This window comes from Hyaena hyaena, unplaced genomic scaffold (genome assembly GCF_003009895.1).
Source record: "Hyaena hyaena isolate Hyena2069 unplaced genomic scaffold, ASM300989v1 scaffold_809, whole genome shotgun sequence".
NCBI classification, from domain to species: domain Eukaryota; kingdom Metazoa; phylum Chordata; class Mammalia; order Carnivora; family Hyaenidae; genus Hyaena; species Hyaena hyaena.
This window is the reverse complement of record NW_024081442.1, coordinates 695,162-713,492: the sequence shown is the minus strand read 5'-3', so window position 1 is coordinate 713,492 and position 18,331 is coordinate 695,162. Positions and strand designations below refer to the sequence as shown.

The 18,331-nt window shown below is 34.6% G+C and overlaps 1 protein-coding gene across 1 annotated transcript in view; it reads left to right on the top strand.

The window, feature by feature from the left end:
• CSMD3 (CUB and Sushi multiple domains 3) overlaps nt 1-18,331 on the top strand; it is a gene marked incomplete at its 5' end in the record, with an annotated part of 448,395 nt that overhangs the window by 138,894 nt on the left and 291,170 nt on the right. The window contains one exon of the mRNA XM_039219338.1: nt 2,155-2,357. Within this exon, the coding sequence (XP_039075269.1) occupies nt 2,155-2,357 (203 nt within the window). The remainder of the gene's footprint in view (nt 1-2,154; nt 2,358-18,331) is intronic.

Below are 18,331 nucleotides of genomic sequence, written 5' to 3'. Positions count from 1 at the left end.
AAATTGTACAGGTCATTATTGTAAATTCAGCCTTAAGAACATTTGAAAGAAATGAGGATAGAATGGGACTCAGTAACTATTCCCTGTCTTCCCTGGATTTAGGCACATCTCTGGAGCATAATTCTCTAACCCTTTAACTCTGCTTGATTTCCCTTCCCTGATGAATTTAGTTAGGTGACTCACAGTTCTTCACATTATTGACCCTTTGAGGAGGGTAGAACCATCACCTCCTAAAACAGTACCAGTCAGCTTTCCAAAATTATCACGTTCTCTAAATCCTAATTGAACTGCTGTGCGTTATGATGGGGGACAGATTAATGTATGAACAAATAAATCTTCCTTTCAGACCTAATTTGAGCTGGCTGGTGTGCTATCACTCTCAGAACAATGACTTTAAATTTTAGAATTGCAGCTTTATATAAGTAAAATTACAGACAGGCTTCTGTGTGGTGAAGGTGGTTATGGAAAACAAGTGTTATTTTTCATCAACATGCTGAAAGGTGTACTCCATGCGTTGTCTGAGGTGAATGGATATATTACTTTTACAAGGAAATTTGCAGAACTCAAGATAGACTGCATCAGATCAACCGTCAGTCTCTTTTCCTTTAGTACAGATCATACATTGTTTTATTTAATATTAGAATTAGTAAACTTAAAAATGTTAAATTCAACAGGATTCTGGAATTTTTTTAATTAAAGAATAATATTGGATATTAAATTGCAATGCAAAGTGAAAGCTGTGACATTTCACATATCAAACATGACTGTGATATATGTAGAGAAAGAGTGGAGCATGTTGCTGTAATTGGATTTCTAATTTTTGGTGCAGACCACGAAGAATATCAGACACAAATTATGTCTAGATTAGATATAAAGCAGATTTCACACAAAAATGTGTGTTTTTTTGGTTTTTATGCATTTTGGGGGAATTAAGTTTGGGTAGACATTAATTTTCACATTGAGGAACTCCTTTATTCTTAGATTCCTCGGTGTGATTATAATGTTGAATTTTTAAAAGATTCTTTTTCTGTATACTTCATGTAAGTTTTTCCTTATATCAGTGGTGAAATGTACTGATTGATTTTTTTAATGTTTTAGTTATTTCTGAGAGAGGGAGAGACAGCGTGAGCAGGGGAGGGTCAGAGAGAGAAGGAAACACAGAATCTGAAACAGGCTCCTGGCTCTGAGCTAGTTGTCAGCACAGAGCCCGATGCAGGCCTGAACTCACGGACTGCGAGATCATGACCTGAGCCAAGGTCGGACGCTTAATCGACTGAGCCACCCAGGCTCCCCTTGATTGATTTTTTAAAATGAACTCATTCTTGCATTCCTTGAATAAATCTCATTTGATTCTGATAAAGCAAATTTGAAATATCAATAAAAATATATACTATGGACTCAAAAAACGAGTTCAATTCATGATTCTGCAACCCTTTGGATAATTTTATTTAATTTCTCTCAACTCTATTCGCTACATTTATAGAATTAAGATAAAATATGTTCCTGCTTCATTGAGTCATTATAATCATTAAACAAACAAAGTCTATGTAATGCATTTTTGCACAGTGCCTGGAATGTACTAGATTCTCCATCAGCACCTGGCATGTACTAGATGCTCCAGAAGTGTCACCTATTGCGGCTACAATTAAAATGCATAACACATGGGCGCCTGGGTCGCTCAGTCAGTTAAGGGTCCGACTTCGGTTCATGTCATGATCTCATGGTTTGTGTGTCTGATCCCCACACCAGTTCTATGCTGACAGCTCAGAGTCTGGAGCCTGGTTTGGAGCCTGTGTTTTCCCTCTCTCCCTGCCCTTTTCCTGCTCACACACTGTCTCTATCTCTCAAAAATAAATAAAAATGTTTAAAACTTTTTTAAAAAATTTATGAGCACAGAAAAGACTGTAGATCTGAAATCTCTATAATTTGCCAAGGTGATATAATAGTACTTTTAATCATATTCTAGAAAAATAAATTATACTGTTAAGAAATATGTATTAAGGTTATATACATGCTGTTTACCTAATTCATTTTTTATCTGATAGAATAAAAGAAATATCTAATAAAATTAAAGATGCATATCTATTATACTTTTTATTTAAAACTGAATCTGTGCTTGAGATAATTAAATAGAGATATATGGTTCTTCCACAGCCTACAGTTTCTTGCTTTTGATACGGAAGCATCACATGATATACTCCGAGTTTGGGATGGCCCACCAGAAAATGAGATGCTCTTAAAGGAAATCAGTGGATCTCTTATTCCTGAAGGAATTCATAGCACTCTCAACATAGTCACCATCCAGTTTGACACAGATTTTTATATCAGCAAATCTGGATTTGCAATTCAGTTTTCAAGTAAGTTATTATTTTATTTCTTAAATAAAAAATAGGAATGCTATTCAAATAGTACTTTAACTTTCCTGCCCATACTTTTAATTTTTAAATTTTAACTATCCTAAATATTCTTATTTCTGGTGTTCCTATTCATCTTCAGTTAAGTTAAAATATACTTGGAAAAAAGATATAATTAACTTGGAATTAATCAGTTAATTGTTGAGACCTTCTATCTAATGGTCAAACCATTTTTTTTTAAGTAAAAGTGATGCTAAAGTAATTTGGCAAATGAAATGATTACATTACAAAAACTTGAAATTTCAATTTACCATAAAATTGAATATTTCAAAATGTGAAATTCTTGTAGATAAGGGAGGAAATGAATACTTGCCTTTACAAAAAAGGAATCCTATATTTTTACTAATTTTGTTTTTCTCTTTTAAAGATCTTAATTATATATTCCCAGATACCTTTGACAAAATATTTTAGAGCTACTTCTAAATTAAAGACTTCCTATAACAATGAAATGTCATTCATTGTAAGTAATTACCAGTGTTCACAGCACTTTTTCTCTTTTTTTCATTTTATGGTACTGCTAAGTGGCTAAATATATGTTGTTCTGTAAAAGCGATTTTTGCTTAGTGGCTGGAAAAAAAATGAAAAAAAACTTAAAAATTTTAATTATTATATTTTTACTTTTATTGCCAGCATTGATCACCTCTTTGGGAAAATTATCTAATGGACTTTCTAATTTTATAGCCTCTAAAAATCCCAATAACAGAAATATATGACAATTTTTTAAGAACATCTGTGGAAAGCATGCAAACCAGTATTCCCGAAATGTGCCTGAATCCAAGTCTTGACTCTTTACTAACTGCTGACTTTGTGTACCTGACCACATCATCTTAGGCTGGGTTTTCTAATGCACATAGCATAATAATCTTATCTCATAAAATACATTATTAAAATGTAACACGATCGTGTGTACACAGTGTTTGGTATAAAGTATATAGTTGGTGTTCAGTGAAATATTTTTACTATATGAGTAAATGTAATATGGAAATATTTTTTAAAAAGTAAAATAAGCATAAAGAACTTTTGAAATTACTCTCCACAAAATATATAACACTTAGGTAAAGAACTGGTTAATACAATTAAACAACTCGGCAGACTTTGGGTTCATGGAACAGAGTTGTTTGACCTAATTGAATAACATAAATGAATTGTTTTGTATTGTGAAAACCAAGCTTTTGTGAGAGGTGTGAATCAGTATAGAAGAGCCAGTATCTATAAAATCATGCTTTATCTTTTGAGAAGAAGAATGAAAAATGAAATTATCATATAATCAGTGACCGTAAATGGCTGCTAATTCTAAAAAACTTACCAATTGAATTTTTGTCATATTTATATCTTCTATTTTTACTGTTTATTTCTCCTTTTTATGAAGATATGACAATTTGTCAGAGATTGACTGCTGTTCAATTTAAGTTCCTTCTAATTTGGCAACTAATAGCTCTCCTTTTCTTTACCTTTAATTAGTAACATATAAATTTTATACTTAAATGGCTATTGTGACTCAGTGTGACTACACTCATGTGAAAACTTGTTTAAGGCTAGCATTCATGAATGCCACATTCATCTGCTCAGTAGATAACAGGCTGTTATATATATATATTTCCAGGAATGTTTAATGCAGATAAGTCAGTAATTTAACAGTAATGCATTTTTAGATTTATTGTATTTATAAGGCATTTAAAGAAACAATATATATTGTACCAGAACTTTAATAAATCTGTCTTCATAATATTCTTTTAAGATGCATAGAAATTTGTACTAGTGATCTGAGACCAAAAAAAACAAACAAACAAACAAACAAAACCCTACCCATTGAAATGAAATTACTTGGAGGGTGAATATATTATGAAAAGCATCAATCAATGAAAATAAATCCCTTTTTTAGATATCTTCTTTTACTCATCTTTATATGGCTTTCCAAGTGTCCAGATTTCAAACGCAAAAAATATTCTTTTCATGAATGAGACCTTTCTTGGTGTACCAGAAAACATGTTAAGTGCTTTATATACATAATCTCATTTAATCCTCATTAAAGCCATAAGATTTATATTTGGTTTTCACCATTCCTCACATAAACACTGTGAGGCTCAGAATGTGAACTACTTTGTTCAAGGTCATAGTGCTAATGGATACCTGGGGCTGGGGCTCAAGTCCACATGTGGCTGAAAGGAGCTTTTTGCTGTGCCAGGTGCCTAGTAAATTAATACCAGTTATTGCCATTATTGTCCAGTCATTATTATGTAGATCCTATGCTAGAGGAAATAGAGAGGTTTTAGTTATAAATTACTAGTTACAATGAAGTCCTTCAATTTAATCAGCTGGTGTTTCAGATTATGTTCCCAATTTTCCACATCTTACACCAGCGAAGCAGTGAGGAGGAATGAGCCAAAGCTGGAATGCATGCATGCCCATTTAAAAGGGACCATTGCCCCCTCTGGCTATAGTCATTTTGCCCTATTCTATAGAAAAGCTACTTTTAAAGTAGAACTTAAAATAAGGAGTTTTACATCAACAGATTAATGGATCAAGAAGATGTGGTTTATCTATACCATGGAATACTACATGGCAATGAGAAAGAATGAAATCTGGCCATGTGTCGCAACATGGATGGACCTTGAGGGTGTTATGCTGAGCGAAATAAATCAGGCAGAGAAGGACAAATATCATATGTTTGCACGTATAGGAGGATTAGGAGGAACTTGACGGAGGACCAAGGGGGAGAAGAAGGGGGGAAATGGTGGGGGAAACGGAGAGAGGCAAACCATGAGAGACTCTTGAATGCTGACAAAAACTGAGGACTGATGGATGTGGGGGGGAGGGGGGGATGGGCATAGAGGAGGACACTTATGGGGATGAGCACTGAGTGTTATGTGGAAACTAATTTGACAATAAACTATTTGTAAAAAAAAAAAAAAATAAGGAGTTTTATGTTAAGTCAGCTAAGTTTCAAAGTAAACCATCAATCTTAAAGAAAATGTTAACAGACTATAGGCCAATAAACTGCTACTGCAGGTGAAATTTGGCCTGCACTGTTGAGTCTGCCAATTCAGTGGCTCACCCAAAGTCTTCTTCCCTATCTAAATTTGAATCATGTTACCCATTCATTCATTTGTTCATTTACTATGGGAGAATCTATTAAGGACCAGTCATTAAACATATTTATCTACCGTTATTCCACAATTGCATTTTCCTTTTCACCCAGGCAAATCTTCTTGGTTCATAAATACAGACATGTACTCATACACACACACACACACACACACACACACACACACACAGCTTTCTGTCTAAAATTCTTTCACCCTAAGAGTTTTTTCTGCTCCATTTCCTTTTATTTTTTAATGTTTATTTATTTTTTGAGAGAGCGAGAGCGAGAATGGGAGGGGGCAGAGAAAGAGGGGGACACTGAATCCCAAGCAGGCTCCAGGCTCTGATCTGTCAGCACTGAGCCCAATGCAAGGGTTCAACCCACAAACCAAACCATGAGATCATGACCTGAGCGAATGTCAGAGGCTTAACTGACTGAATCACCCAGGTGCCCCTCTGCTCCTTTTCCTTAAGTCTTTCTCATTCTTCCAGACTCAGCACCATGCCTTCTCTTTATGAAACATTTCCTGACCTCCCTTTCTAAAACATTTCATCCCATGCCCTAAGCACTAGCTGTATTTTTTCCCAAAAATGAGAATAGTTTATCAATTATTGTTCTGAAGATGTTTTCATTATGCGATCTTTGCTCCCCAAATATCTTGTAAATACTTTGCCTCCCTAAATATCTATAAAGAAAATGATTCTATTTAAGACAAGCATATAATTTACTGTCCAAATCTAAGATGATTGTTGAGAGTGAAGGGAGACACTATTTAAAACTAAGCTGGGCAACAAGCATAAACCAGAACAGTCATAGACAAATCAAGCTGTTATCATTTTAATTAAATCAGAACTTGTATTCTCTCCCCTCTCCCCCACCTCCACAATACCCAGTCCCCTTTTGAGCAAATAGCTGTTGTTTAGTGAGTGTCAAATAATACATTTTAAATTTTTTTTTTTATGTTTTTTTTTATTTATTTCTAGGAGAGAGAGAGAGAGAGACAGCGTGAGCAGGGGAGGGTCAGAGAGAGAGGGAGTCACAGACTGAAACAGGCTCCAGGCTCCGAGCTGGCAGTCAGCACAGAGCCCGACGCGGGGCTCGAACCCACGAACCGCGAGATCATGACCCAAGCGAAAGTCGGACGCTTAACCGACTAAGCCACCCAGGCGCCCCACATTTTAAAAAGAAAAACAAATCAGACAATGCTAGCAGAAGAGTCTTCAACAAAAATGCAACCAATAAAATTTATTTCACTGAACTTGGTGCAAAGGAATGTAACTGAAATGTAGGCCACACACCAACTTTGTAATCTTCATCAAGCCACTCTCAGCAGCCACATGCCTTCCATTTCATGATCTGTTCATTCTTTGCAGATTGTCATGTTGCCTCTTGGTGTTAAGTCTATGAGGCACTTTTCTTAATCAGAGCTACTTAAGTCTGACACTGCTCATGCTGTGTCCTATGTGCTGTCCTTGGTTCTCAGCAGTCAGCCTCTGTATCTCTTGCTTAACTGTGTAATCTGCCTCTCCCGTCCCACTTTAGTTCCACAGGGAAGGCATCTTTGGGGTATCATGCTGTTATTTGCCCACAGTATAGTTGATTTTGACAGAGCACTTTCTGTGTTCTTCACTCTCTGACCTCTCTGTTAAGAATCTGCCCCTGCTGGGTAATACAAATTACGAATGCCCATGGCTTATACTGTTGATTCTCAAGGAAATGGATCCCTTAGCCAGAAGACATTGATGTCTCCCAGCCTCAAAAGACTGCATGGTGCCCCTGCCTTTGTTCTCATCTTCGTTATCACTGCTTGCATTGCTGGGACAGTCAACAAGCCCCTCATATCATTAACCCTCCAGCCAGACTTTCTCTACATTTCCACCTGACTGATGTTTTTTAAAATACAAATCAGACATCACCCCTCCGTTTCATTTTTTTTCTAATGGGCACACAGTCATAAGTTCAAAGCCTGGACTTATATTTAAAGCCTTCACAATTTGCACTCCAAACACCTGACAGTGTCTTCCTTCACTACTCATTTATACACATCCAGTTGTCAACTACACTGTCCTGAGAGGACGATGTCCTTCAAATTTCTGCTTCTCTTCCATATTCCTGAAACACGTCAGTCTGCATTCAAAATCTATAAATTCTTTGCCATTTTCCAAGGTCCAGGCCAATGATATGTGTGATACTGATGAACTCCTAGGCAGAAGTAGTCACTTCCACATCTGTACTGCTTTGGGACTATTTGCAAATTCTATTAGATTTACCAAATGGCCCAGGTGCCCAGGACAGTCCTCATTTATGCATGTTGTTCTGGCATCCTAACTGGTTTGGCATTTGGATCTGAATTATTTTAATAAAGTATCATTATTTGGACCAATATTAGGCGAGTATTCTTTTAAAATGCCCAAGGTGTATTTATTAGACATATATTTTGTATTTGATCTCATCTAGTAGTGTATAGTAGTATAGTATAGTAGTTTTGTATATAGTGCTCAGAGTAATTATAATGCATGATTAAATTTGAAAAGCAAACATTGATAACCATCTGCATTTCACCATCTTTTTCATATGCCAGGTAATTCACACTTCCCTTTCCAGGAGAATTTATAGGGCACTTGTAGATAAATAAATTATTCCTGGATATGAATACCTAACTCATTCTGATCTTGGAAGATAGTGGGGGGGGTGGGGGCATTTAATGCAATTGCCCTGCAAGCCATTTTGTATAACAGCAAGTTATGTCATAGTCTTGCTGAGGTTTGAAAGATACATAAAGCTGTCAGGACAAGAATTGGCAGGATTAGCAGGAAAAATGTGTTCTTGAAATATGCACAGAAATAGACATTCAGGAGATATACTAGAAAGCTATAGTATACAGTCTGCATCTCCTTGCCATGAGTGTTTTTGTGATTTATGTTTAGGGGTCAATTCACAACTGTTCATTTTATCATAGAAATAGTTTTTTAAATCATAAGCAGTAGACACTGTGGCAGCAGTGAGATTTTAAAAAATACATGTGTAGGCATGCCTGGATGGCTCAGTTAAGCATCAGACTTCAGCTCAGGTCATGATTTTGCAGTTCACAGGTTTGAGCCCTGCGTCGGACTCTGTGCTGACAGCTCAGAGCCAGGAGCCTGCTTTGGATTCTGTCTTCCTCTCTCTCTGCCCCTCTCCCACTTGTGCTCTGTCTCTTCCTCTCTCTCTCTCTCTCAAAAAACAAAACAAAACAAAACAAAAACATTTAAAAATTTTAGAGTACATGTTTATTGAGAATGAATGTATTGACTTTTTACAATAAAAACTTTTACATTTTTACAAAATGTATGTATCAGTTTTTAAGGAAGCCATCCAAAACACATGTCAGTTCAGCCAAAGGATACTGTCAAGAAGGGTCTAAGCAGAAATCCATAAAGATATAAGACAAACTTATCTTTGAAAGAGTTGAAACTGAGTCCAAAAAGAGAGCAGGAAAGAACTTAGAATATTTTTGTTAGTATTTATAAATCAAAGTATTTTAGTGTATCCAGAAACACACTTTTAAAAGGAGCAGAGAATCTCAACATAATCACATTTCAATAAAACATGTTTAGATAAAAATGTTTTACAGGGAAGATCATATGCTGATTATTTTCCTGTACAACCAAAAAAAAAAAAAAAGGCAGTATAATACTGAATTACATGAAATTGTATTGCCTTGTGTTTCATGTTAACATTATACTGGGCAATTTTATATTCTAAAATATTAACTATAATTAAGTGGTCATTTGAAGCCATGATCATGTAATAACTCCAGCTTCATCATTTTAAAATATCTAATATATTAAATCAGTCTTGGTTATTTTCAAATGCCTGTCTTCTATAGACATATCTTTTTTCAGTGCAATTATTTCCTAAATGAAAATGCTCTCTGGCACCATGACATCATTGGTAGCAACGGGCCATTTTTTGTACTAATTTATTAACGTTATATGAAAGATAGGATATTTTGGCTGAGAATGTAGTGTATATGATAATAAAGATGAGATAATTCGGAATTTAGCCCTAAGAGTGTATTATTTTAAGATATTGATATGTAGTATTGTTTTATGAACAAATTGCCTACATAATTTCAAATAATAAATCATCAGAATAGCTGTTTAGATTAACTATCATTTCTTAAAACTATATAGTTTTAAGATTTTTAGTACTTATATGTTAAGGATTATGTACAAATTGCTCATTATAGCTATATGTTAATAATCAAAAATCCCAATAACATCTAAATTAAAAATAAAATTGATTATGTGGGTCACCTGAGTGGTCAGTCAGAGCTCGAGTTCAGAGTTCAGAGCTCAATAGAGCATTGACTCGATTTCAGCTCAGGTCATGATCTCATGGTGCATGAGATAGAGCTCCAGTGTCTGTGCTATCAGAACAGAGCCTGCTTGGGTTTCTCTCTTTCTGCTCCTTCCCTGCTTCTGCTAGCTCACTCTCTCTCTCTCAAAATAAATAAATAGACATTTATAAAGAAAAGAAAAGAAAAGATTATGAAACTGCAGCTTGCACATAATGCATATTAATTAACATACATGGGGACCATAGTGGTGTCAATGACCATGTAAAAACCAGAAGACATAAATCTGCTTTAAAAGCATGACATTTCATTTAGAGCAAATGAAAACTCTATTAAACTAATTTTATCACTTTGTATTCTAAATTTTCTTCCACATGCATATGAAAATTGTTTATATGCCAATTTCCATAGAAGAACTTCACAAATAGCTCAGCAAATTCAATTTTATATTAGTCATGTCATTGCTTTAAATAGAGAATCAGTAACATCAATTGCCTCAAGTATTCCTAGGCATGCACACAGCTGCATGCATTCTCTCTCTCTCAAAAATAAGTAAGCATTAACAAATTTTTAACAAAAATTTAAAAAATAAAAATAAATTTCTATGTTCTTGGAAGTATCCTACAACACTGACTATGAGGTTCCTTTTGCATCTTATGCATTAGCAGTGTCGTCTCCTTCCCAGGTTGATGGGAGTGTCTCTGTCATGCTGCCATCTACTTTAACCTGACTTGCCATGTCATTAGGTATATCCTTAGAAACATAATGAAATTCTAAAGATAGTCACATTTCAGAGGAGCTGGCAGAGTGTAGGCTTGATAATGATGTTGAACATTCTTTATAAAATTGATGGATCTTGTACTAAGCAAGAACTCAATCAAGGGCAAAATACTCCAGGATGAAATCCACCTCTAGGTTACCAAATATTATCTGATTGATTGATTTCCTTCCAGGTTAAATATTCCTATTACCCAACTTGATTTCCTTACAGATAGTGAAGTATAGAATATAGCACCTTTTCTCAGTCCATATAAAAGTATAAGGCAATAAAACTGGAAGAGAGGAACTTAGGACTTAAACTTAAACCAAATTTGGACTATGACCTTGCTGAAGTCTCCTGCTATTACAAAAAAATACAAAACCACTGGTCTTTAGTGATTCAGAATTGATATTTTCATAGGATTATATGATTGCTAGAAAAGAACTTGAAGATTTTATCTGATACTAACTCAGGCAGGTAAAATATTACTATGCCAGTTTTAGAGATGAGGCAGCTAAAATTCAGGGAACAAGTGAAAATATGATCAATGTCCTTTCTTACCGTAGTAGAGACTAGAATCTGAGTCTCTCTTGCTTCTGATAACATTACTTATTCATTGGTATGAAATCCTAGGTTTTACTTTTTTGAAAGGTCTTGAGATAAACAAGTTTATACCAAAGAATCAACTTTCTGACTAGAAAGAATACACTGGGACTTAGGAGTGATTTTAGTGTATTTATTCTCTATTATAGAAAACAATGGAATAAGAAAACTGAAACATTAATTCGCCTAAGGTCACTAAGATAACAATTCAGACATTACCTCTGAATAAAGGTTCAAGCTACTATCCATATCATTCCTGAAATCTATACATGCACTAGTTAGGATTGTAAAATATGTATCAGGTGAGGTACATATTTCCAATTTAATTACACTCTCAATTAGATTAAAGCAAATATAAAATGAGACGCCAGAAGTATATTTATAGCAATGATGAGTTGTAACAATGTTGAGAACTCAGTTATATGCTGTACTACTTAGTGGTGTCAAATGCTACCATATAAAGTAGAATCACTGGCATAAAAATAGAGTAAAAATTATGAGACTTTATATATTTGCTAATATCCTATCTATTATGTCAGTGGTATTTACCTTTTGTGGAGAATTTATTTATAACAAAGGTATTTTTATCTGCATACCATAATAAATTAGAAGTTTGCAATGAGAAATTTTTACTTTCAAAATGGAACTGTTATTTATTTTACTGACATTAATAGCATAGGAAAAATGATATATACAGGTGCAACTTTAAGTTTTTTTACAGTTTTATTTCCAAAATTCTGAAAATTAAAATATTTTATAATTTCATGAAAGTTTTGGTCATGGTGAGTTGAATGGCCTATTAGGTATCTACCTAAAGGAGTTAAATAGGCAGTTGAATTGCATGATCTCAAGCTCAGGAGAGACATCAAGGCTGAATATACAAATTGAGGGGCATTGGGCTAAAAAGAGTATTTGAAATGATGGGGTCAGATGAAGTTATTCTGGAAGAAACTGTACAAAGAAGGGAACAAAACATTGAATATTAATCCCTGAAGGATTCTAGCCTGGTCATCAGGAATAGAAAAAAATAGAAACAGCCAAAATACAAAAAAAAAAAAAAAAAAAAAGCAAGCAAATAAGCCAAAAAGAAAACTAGAAGAGTCTGATGACCTGGAGGCCAAGAAAACAAGTGCTTGAAAAAGGAAGGAATGATGTGCTGGTGCACACTTTGCTGAGAAATTTGTGAAAAAAGAAGGTACCGAAGTTACCACTGGATCTGGCAGCTAGATTTAACAGGAACAACTTAGTAAGCATATCAGATACAAGGCTGATGATCAAACTGGAAATAGTTGTACAGATCACTCCCTCAGGAAAGATACTTAATAAGTTTCCCATTAAAGGAGAGAAATGGGAAAAATAATTGGAAGACAATGGAAATGTAATAAGAGTTTTGCTTGTTTATTTAAGATGAAAGGTATAAGGTATGTCTGTATGCTATTGGGAATGGACCACTGAGGAAGGAGGAACTGGTAATTCAGAAGAGATAAGAAATATTTAGGAATAGAGTCCTTGAGAAATAAAGAGGACTTAATACCAGCAGCACAAGACCTTATATAGAAAAAAGGCACCTACTCCATTCCAACAGGAGAGGAAGCAGAGAATATGGGTGCGACACCAGAGGGACAATAGATTTGGTGTTGATAAAATGAAGACATGCCTATCTTTTTTCTTCTACTCTGTCAGTGATTTCAGGGAAGAAATCAGACAACAGAAAGGATGAGAAGAAGAAGAGAGAGAATGAAAAAACAATTTGAATTGAATGTCCTTAGTATTAAAATTAAAGAATACCATCTGGCACATATGTGGCTAAATTTAGGATATACATGGCTAAATTTTATTTATATTGTTCTTAAGAATACCTACGAAAAGAACCCAGAGTCTGGCTTTTTGCTTTCCTTTATGGTAAAATATTAGCAGCAAGAAATTTTGTTGTGTAGTGATAAAGAATTATAAACTGCTCAATATTCTGCCTTTCCATCTGAAACTAGATCTAATTCTTTCCTCAATAAACAATGTATAAACTTATTGCTATGACATGACTTTGTGGTTTTACCTAGGAATGGCATAGGTTTGTACTGAGACACTATACTACAGTGGTCAAAACCTGTTGCTCCTTGAGTTCAAATCCTCACTCTGTTTAGAGCAAGCTCTTAACATTGCTGAGACTCATTTTACCCATTTAAAAGTAAAGATGATAATAATACTTCATAAGAATTTTCTGTTTTAGTTTAAGAGTGTAAATTTAGGGACTCATGGGTGGCTTAGTCGGTTAAACGTCCGACTTTTGCTTGGGTCATGATCTCGCGGTTCGTGGGTTCGAGCCCCACGTCGGGCTCTGTGCTGACTGCCAGCTCAGAGCCTGGAGCCTGTTTCAGAGTCTGTCACTCCCTCTCTCTCTGACCCTCCCCTGCTCACGCTGTTTCTCTCTCTCTCTCCTAGAAATAAAATAAATAAATAAAAAGAGTATAAATTTAATCTTCAGCCAAATGTTTTGGACAACATATGCTCTCAATAGAGACAGCAATCATCATTATCATTATTTATTGGAATCTATTCAAAATTAATTATTCTTCATGTTTAACTGTATCTCTTTCTTAGATACACAGGCTTTATTTCGTTTTGCACACTATATACCAATGGAATCTTATGAATAAGACTGTAATGTTGATAGATGTGCAGTTGTTTTTAGTAAAAATAAACTGATTACATTTAAAGTAAAATGTTGTAAATGTATAGGCTTTTGGACTACCTCATCAGAATGATGTGTAGATAGTTGCTCTTCTGATTTTAAAATGGTATTTAAAGTTTAATAATATATATTAGAAATTTCATTTTAAATAATTGTGTCATTCAAGTTTTATACTGTAGTCCACACGTTGAACTGTTTTTTTTAAATGTTTTATTTATTTCTAGGAGAGAGAGAGAGAGAGACAGCGTGAGCAGGGGAGGGTCAGAGAGAGAGGGAGTCACAGACTGAAACAGGCTCCGGGCTCCGAGCTGGCAGTCAGCACAGAGCCCGACGCGGGGCTCGAACCCACGAACCGTGAGATCATGACCTAAGCGAAAGTCGGACCCTTAACCGACTAAGCCACCCAAGCGCCCCTCACACGTTGAACATTTTTTACTTAATTTCAAAAGTTCTATCATTTTCATTTAAGAAAAGTTCCTTGGGTACATTTTCACGTCTACATTCCCACTTTAACTGCCCAAAATAACTGTGTGATGTTGGATAAGTTTCTTATTCCTTTTAAGCCTAAATTTTCTCATTGGACAAATATGGATAATAGTAGTATCCAGTCTTTTTGTCAATCAAATGGGGTACAGTTCATAATACAATCTTTGAAGCACAGTAAGTGTCCAAAAATATTACATATTAACAGTATTAACTATTCACCTACTCTAGTTACATACTTTTTACTTGTGGCTATTATCATTTCTATGAAATAGTCGGCTAGTGTAAGAAGCACAAGACACAGTAGCTACTTGCCAGTTCTAGAATAATCAAAATATAAATGGCCAATCCTTTTGAGGAGAGAGAAACAAGGAAGGGCAGTTATCCTTGGTTGTCAATTTAATAAAGTTTTGTAGGGGCACCTGGGTGGCTTAGTTGGTTAAGCGTCCGACTTTCGCTTAGCTCATATCTCGCGGTTCGTGGGTTCGAGCCCTGTGTCAGGCTCTGTGCTGACTGCCAGCTCAGAGCCTGGAGCCTGTCTTTGGATTTTGTGTCTCCCTCTCTCTGGCCCTCCCCTGCTCACACTGTCTCTCTGTCTCTCTCAAAAATAAATATAACTTTTAAAAAAAATCATTTAAGTTCTAGCATTCTATAATTGCTATTTTAATTATCCTAATTGTATGAGATTACTTCACCCCAAATTCCCAGGGAGATGTAATATGGCTCCCTTAGTGGTTATTTATTTTTTTCAATGGCTATAGTTTCTATTAATACAAAAAACAAGGATGATTGATGTTAAAATTATTATAATTCTGTCTGCTCGCAAACATATTGTATAACCAATATGGAGATCAATCTTTGGATAAAGAAAGAAAATAAGACAACAACATTCACACCAAGTAATTGTCCATGTGTATATTAATTAATTGCTTTTAGAACTCAAGTGATTCCAAGAGGGAAAAAAGATGTCTTTGGTCTTTCATTAAACCCCATTATTCTCTACTGTGTTTTAAAATCTTATTCCTAATTTATTTATTAAAAAGAGTAAATGGAATAATAGGTATTCCCCACCTCTCTTTCTTCAAGTTGACCTGACCCAAAGACAAATGCATATTTTCATAAACCATATATTAGCTGTCATATCAAAGTCTTATTTTAACCACTTTGTTCCACTTTAATTCTTTAAGCACAGTAAATCTACAGCAAAAGCATCTTTTTTTCTCTTAAACTAAGCTAAGACATGATTATATTTACTTTTATTTCAATATATTTTTCTAACATTGTTATACATTCATTTTTATTTTTGAGAATGTTTATCTGAAGCCTCAAGCTTTTTACAGAACTAGATTCCAGTGCATGGGAAGCCACAACAACAAAACCTAATGAAATTTTCTTATAATTTTATATAATTACTAGTGTTTACTCTGAAAGTAGAGCACATTTCACATTTATGTCACTTCTCTCAACAACAACAAAAACCTTAGGGGCACCTTGGTGCCTCGGTCAATTAGGCATTCTACTCTTGATTTCAGCTCAGGTCCTAATCTCGTGGTTCATGGGTTTGAGCCCAACTTTGGGGTCTGTGTTAATGGTGCAGAGCCTGCTTGGGATTCTGTCTCCCTCTCTCTGTGCCCCTCCCCTGCTCTCACTCTCTCTCTCTCTAAAAATAAATAAATAAACATTTTAAGAAAACCTTCATGACTCAACTTAACGCAAAAACACTTCACAAAAATCTCTATCCATAATGGAAGATCATGATTCCCAGAGCCTGTGATGCATTGTAGATGCTCTGCTAAGGGACACATGGGTATTAAAGAACAAATTCACTTTGAAATTGGAACCAAGTCACTACCTCACTTCCCTCAATATTCTCCAATATTAATTAGTGTAAACAACTAAAAACTGTTTCAAAAGTAACTCATATGAAGATAGATTTAATATTTTAAGGTGATTCAAATTTATGACAGTTCTAGTTTTTCTATTTATGGATATAATTTCTACATTTTCCATGATTTCTTAATGGGGTATTTTATTTTATTGAGGAGAAAAGTTGCTACTCTGGGCCAGTTACAGGTAGAAGAGGATAGTCTAGTAAGACATTTAGGTATTTGAGTTCTAAAATTAGACAGATTTGGGTTGAGATCTTGGTTCTGTACTCTTAGGTTTTATAATATTAGATAGGTTACTTAGTCTCTCTAAATTTTAGTTTTCTCACCTCTATAATAAGAATAATAATGCCACTTGCCTCATAGTATTGTTAGGAATACTAAAGGAATTATATAGGTAAAACTCCTACTCCTAGTCATTGCTAAGATACATTAGCTTATCAGAAAAATTAAGACTTTTGATTATACATATAATGATACATAGGTTTGTTTAAGTGACCAGTAAAATAATATTTGCAATCTTCATTTTGTAACTTTTTAAAAATATAACCCTTTAAAAATTAACTTTTTTAGTTTGTCAATAAAGTAAGCAAAATAGACATTCATATGTATATGTGTTTATTATATATTCATATATAGATGAATGATCACTTTTTTATTGTTACTGCTTTTTATTCAGTGTCAGGCTTAACATCCCAACAGTATCCTTTTTTTTTTCAGTTTTTTTAAGCTGATATGTTCTTCTTGATTCCCACAACATTGGGAATCAGAACATTACAATACTGTATGTAGAGTCTCTGGTTTCTTTGTTGTGTATGTGTATTAGAGAGATGAGCTAAAAGAAGTTTACCAGACAGATTATCAGATTGATATATTGATGAATCTATCTATATCTATCTTCCTACCTATCTGTCTATATCTGTCTATCATCAACCTACCTGCCTACCAACCTACCTTTCTGTCTATCTCTATCTAGCTACTTATGTATCTACGTAACTACCCACTCAGGATGTATATAATAAAATCTCTTTATTGGTACCAGCACTATGCAAAATAATTTGGAGTCTGTTCAGTTCTATTTGTGTCTGCTCATTTCTTCTTTGTATTCCTTCCTAGAACCTAGCACAACACCTGGAATATATTAGTTAGTAAGTGAATGAATCAGTGAATATCTGTTATGCGTCTACAATCCACAAATTTGTGTCATTAGTTTAACGTGCTATTAAAACCCTAATTTATAGAAGTGCTAAATCCTACATTTATGAATATAGTTTAATAATAGCTTAAATGGAAATTTTAATAGCTTCTTTTCTTGATACTTAATTGCCATATGCTTTAGGGTAAATCTACTTTATGATAATTCAACATAATATTTTGTTCCATTAACCTGAATAATTGGAGTTAACTCTTATTAAATGTGTCATATACTGTGTATAGAAGAACACAGTGGTCTCATACTACTCTCCTTTTCTGTAATGATTTTCTTTACCTTTTATTTTAGACACTTTTAGATTTATATGTAGTTGTAAGAAATAATAAAAAGAGATCCTGTATACTCTTCACTCAGTTTCCTGAATTGACAGCTTCTTGCAAAACTGTAGGATAATGTCCCAACCAGAAAATTGACATTGATACAATCTATCAATCCTATTCAAAGTTTACTGATTTTATGTATATTTGTGTGTGTGTGTGTGCATATGTGTGTGTGTGCATATGTGTGTGTGTGCTTATTTATCTCTGTGTAGATTTGTATGACCACCACCCCCACAGTGAAAAAACAGTATCATTCATCGCAAGGATCCCTCATGTTATCTTTTGTAGCCATGGTCACTGCCTTCCATCCCCTCCCCCTAGAACCCTTGGTAACCACTAATCAATTTCCAGCTTTCCAGTTTCTTAATGGCTAACAGTGTTGAACCTCTTTTCATGTACCATCTAGTGTTCTCTTCCTTTCAGTGTTTTCTGTCAATATTTTAATTGGATTTTCTTCCACCTCCTTCTCTGCCTATAGTTGACTTGTAAGAGTTCTTTACATAGTCTACATAGAAGTCCTTTGTGGAATATATCCCTTG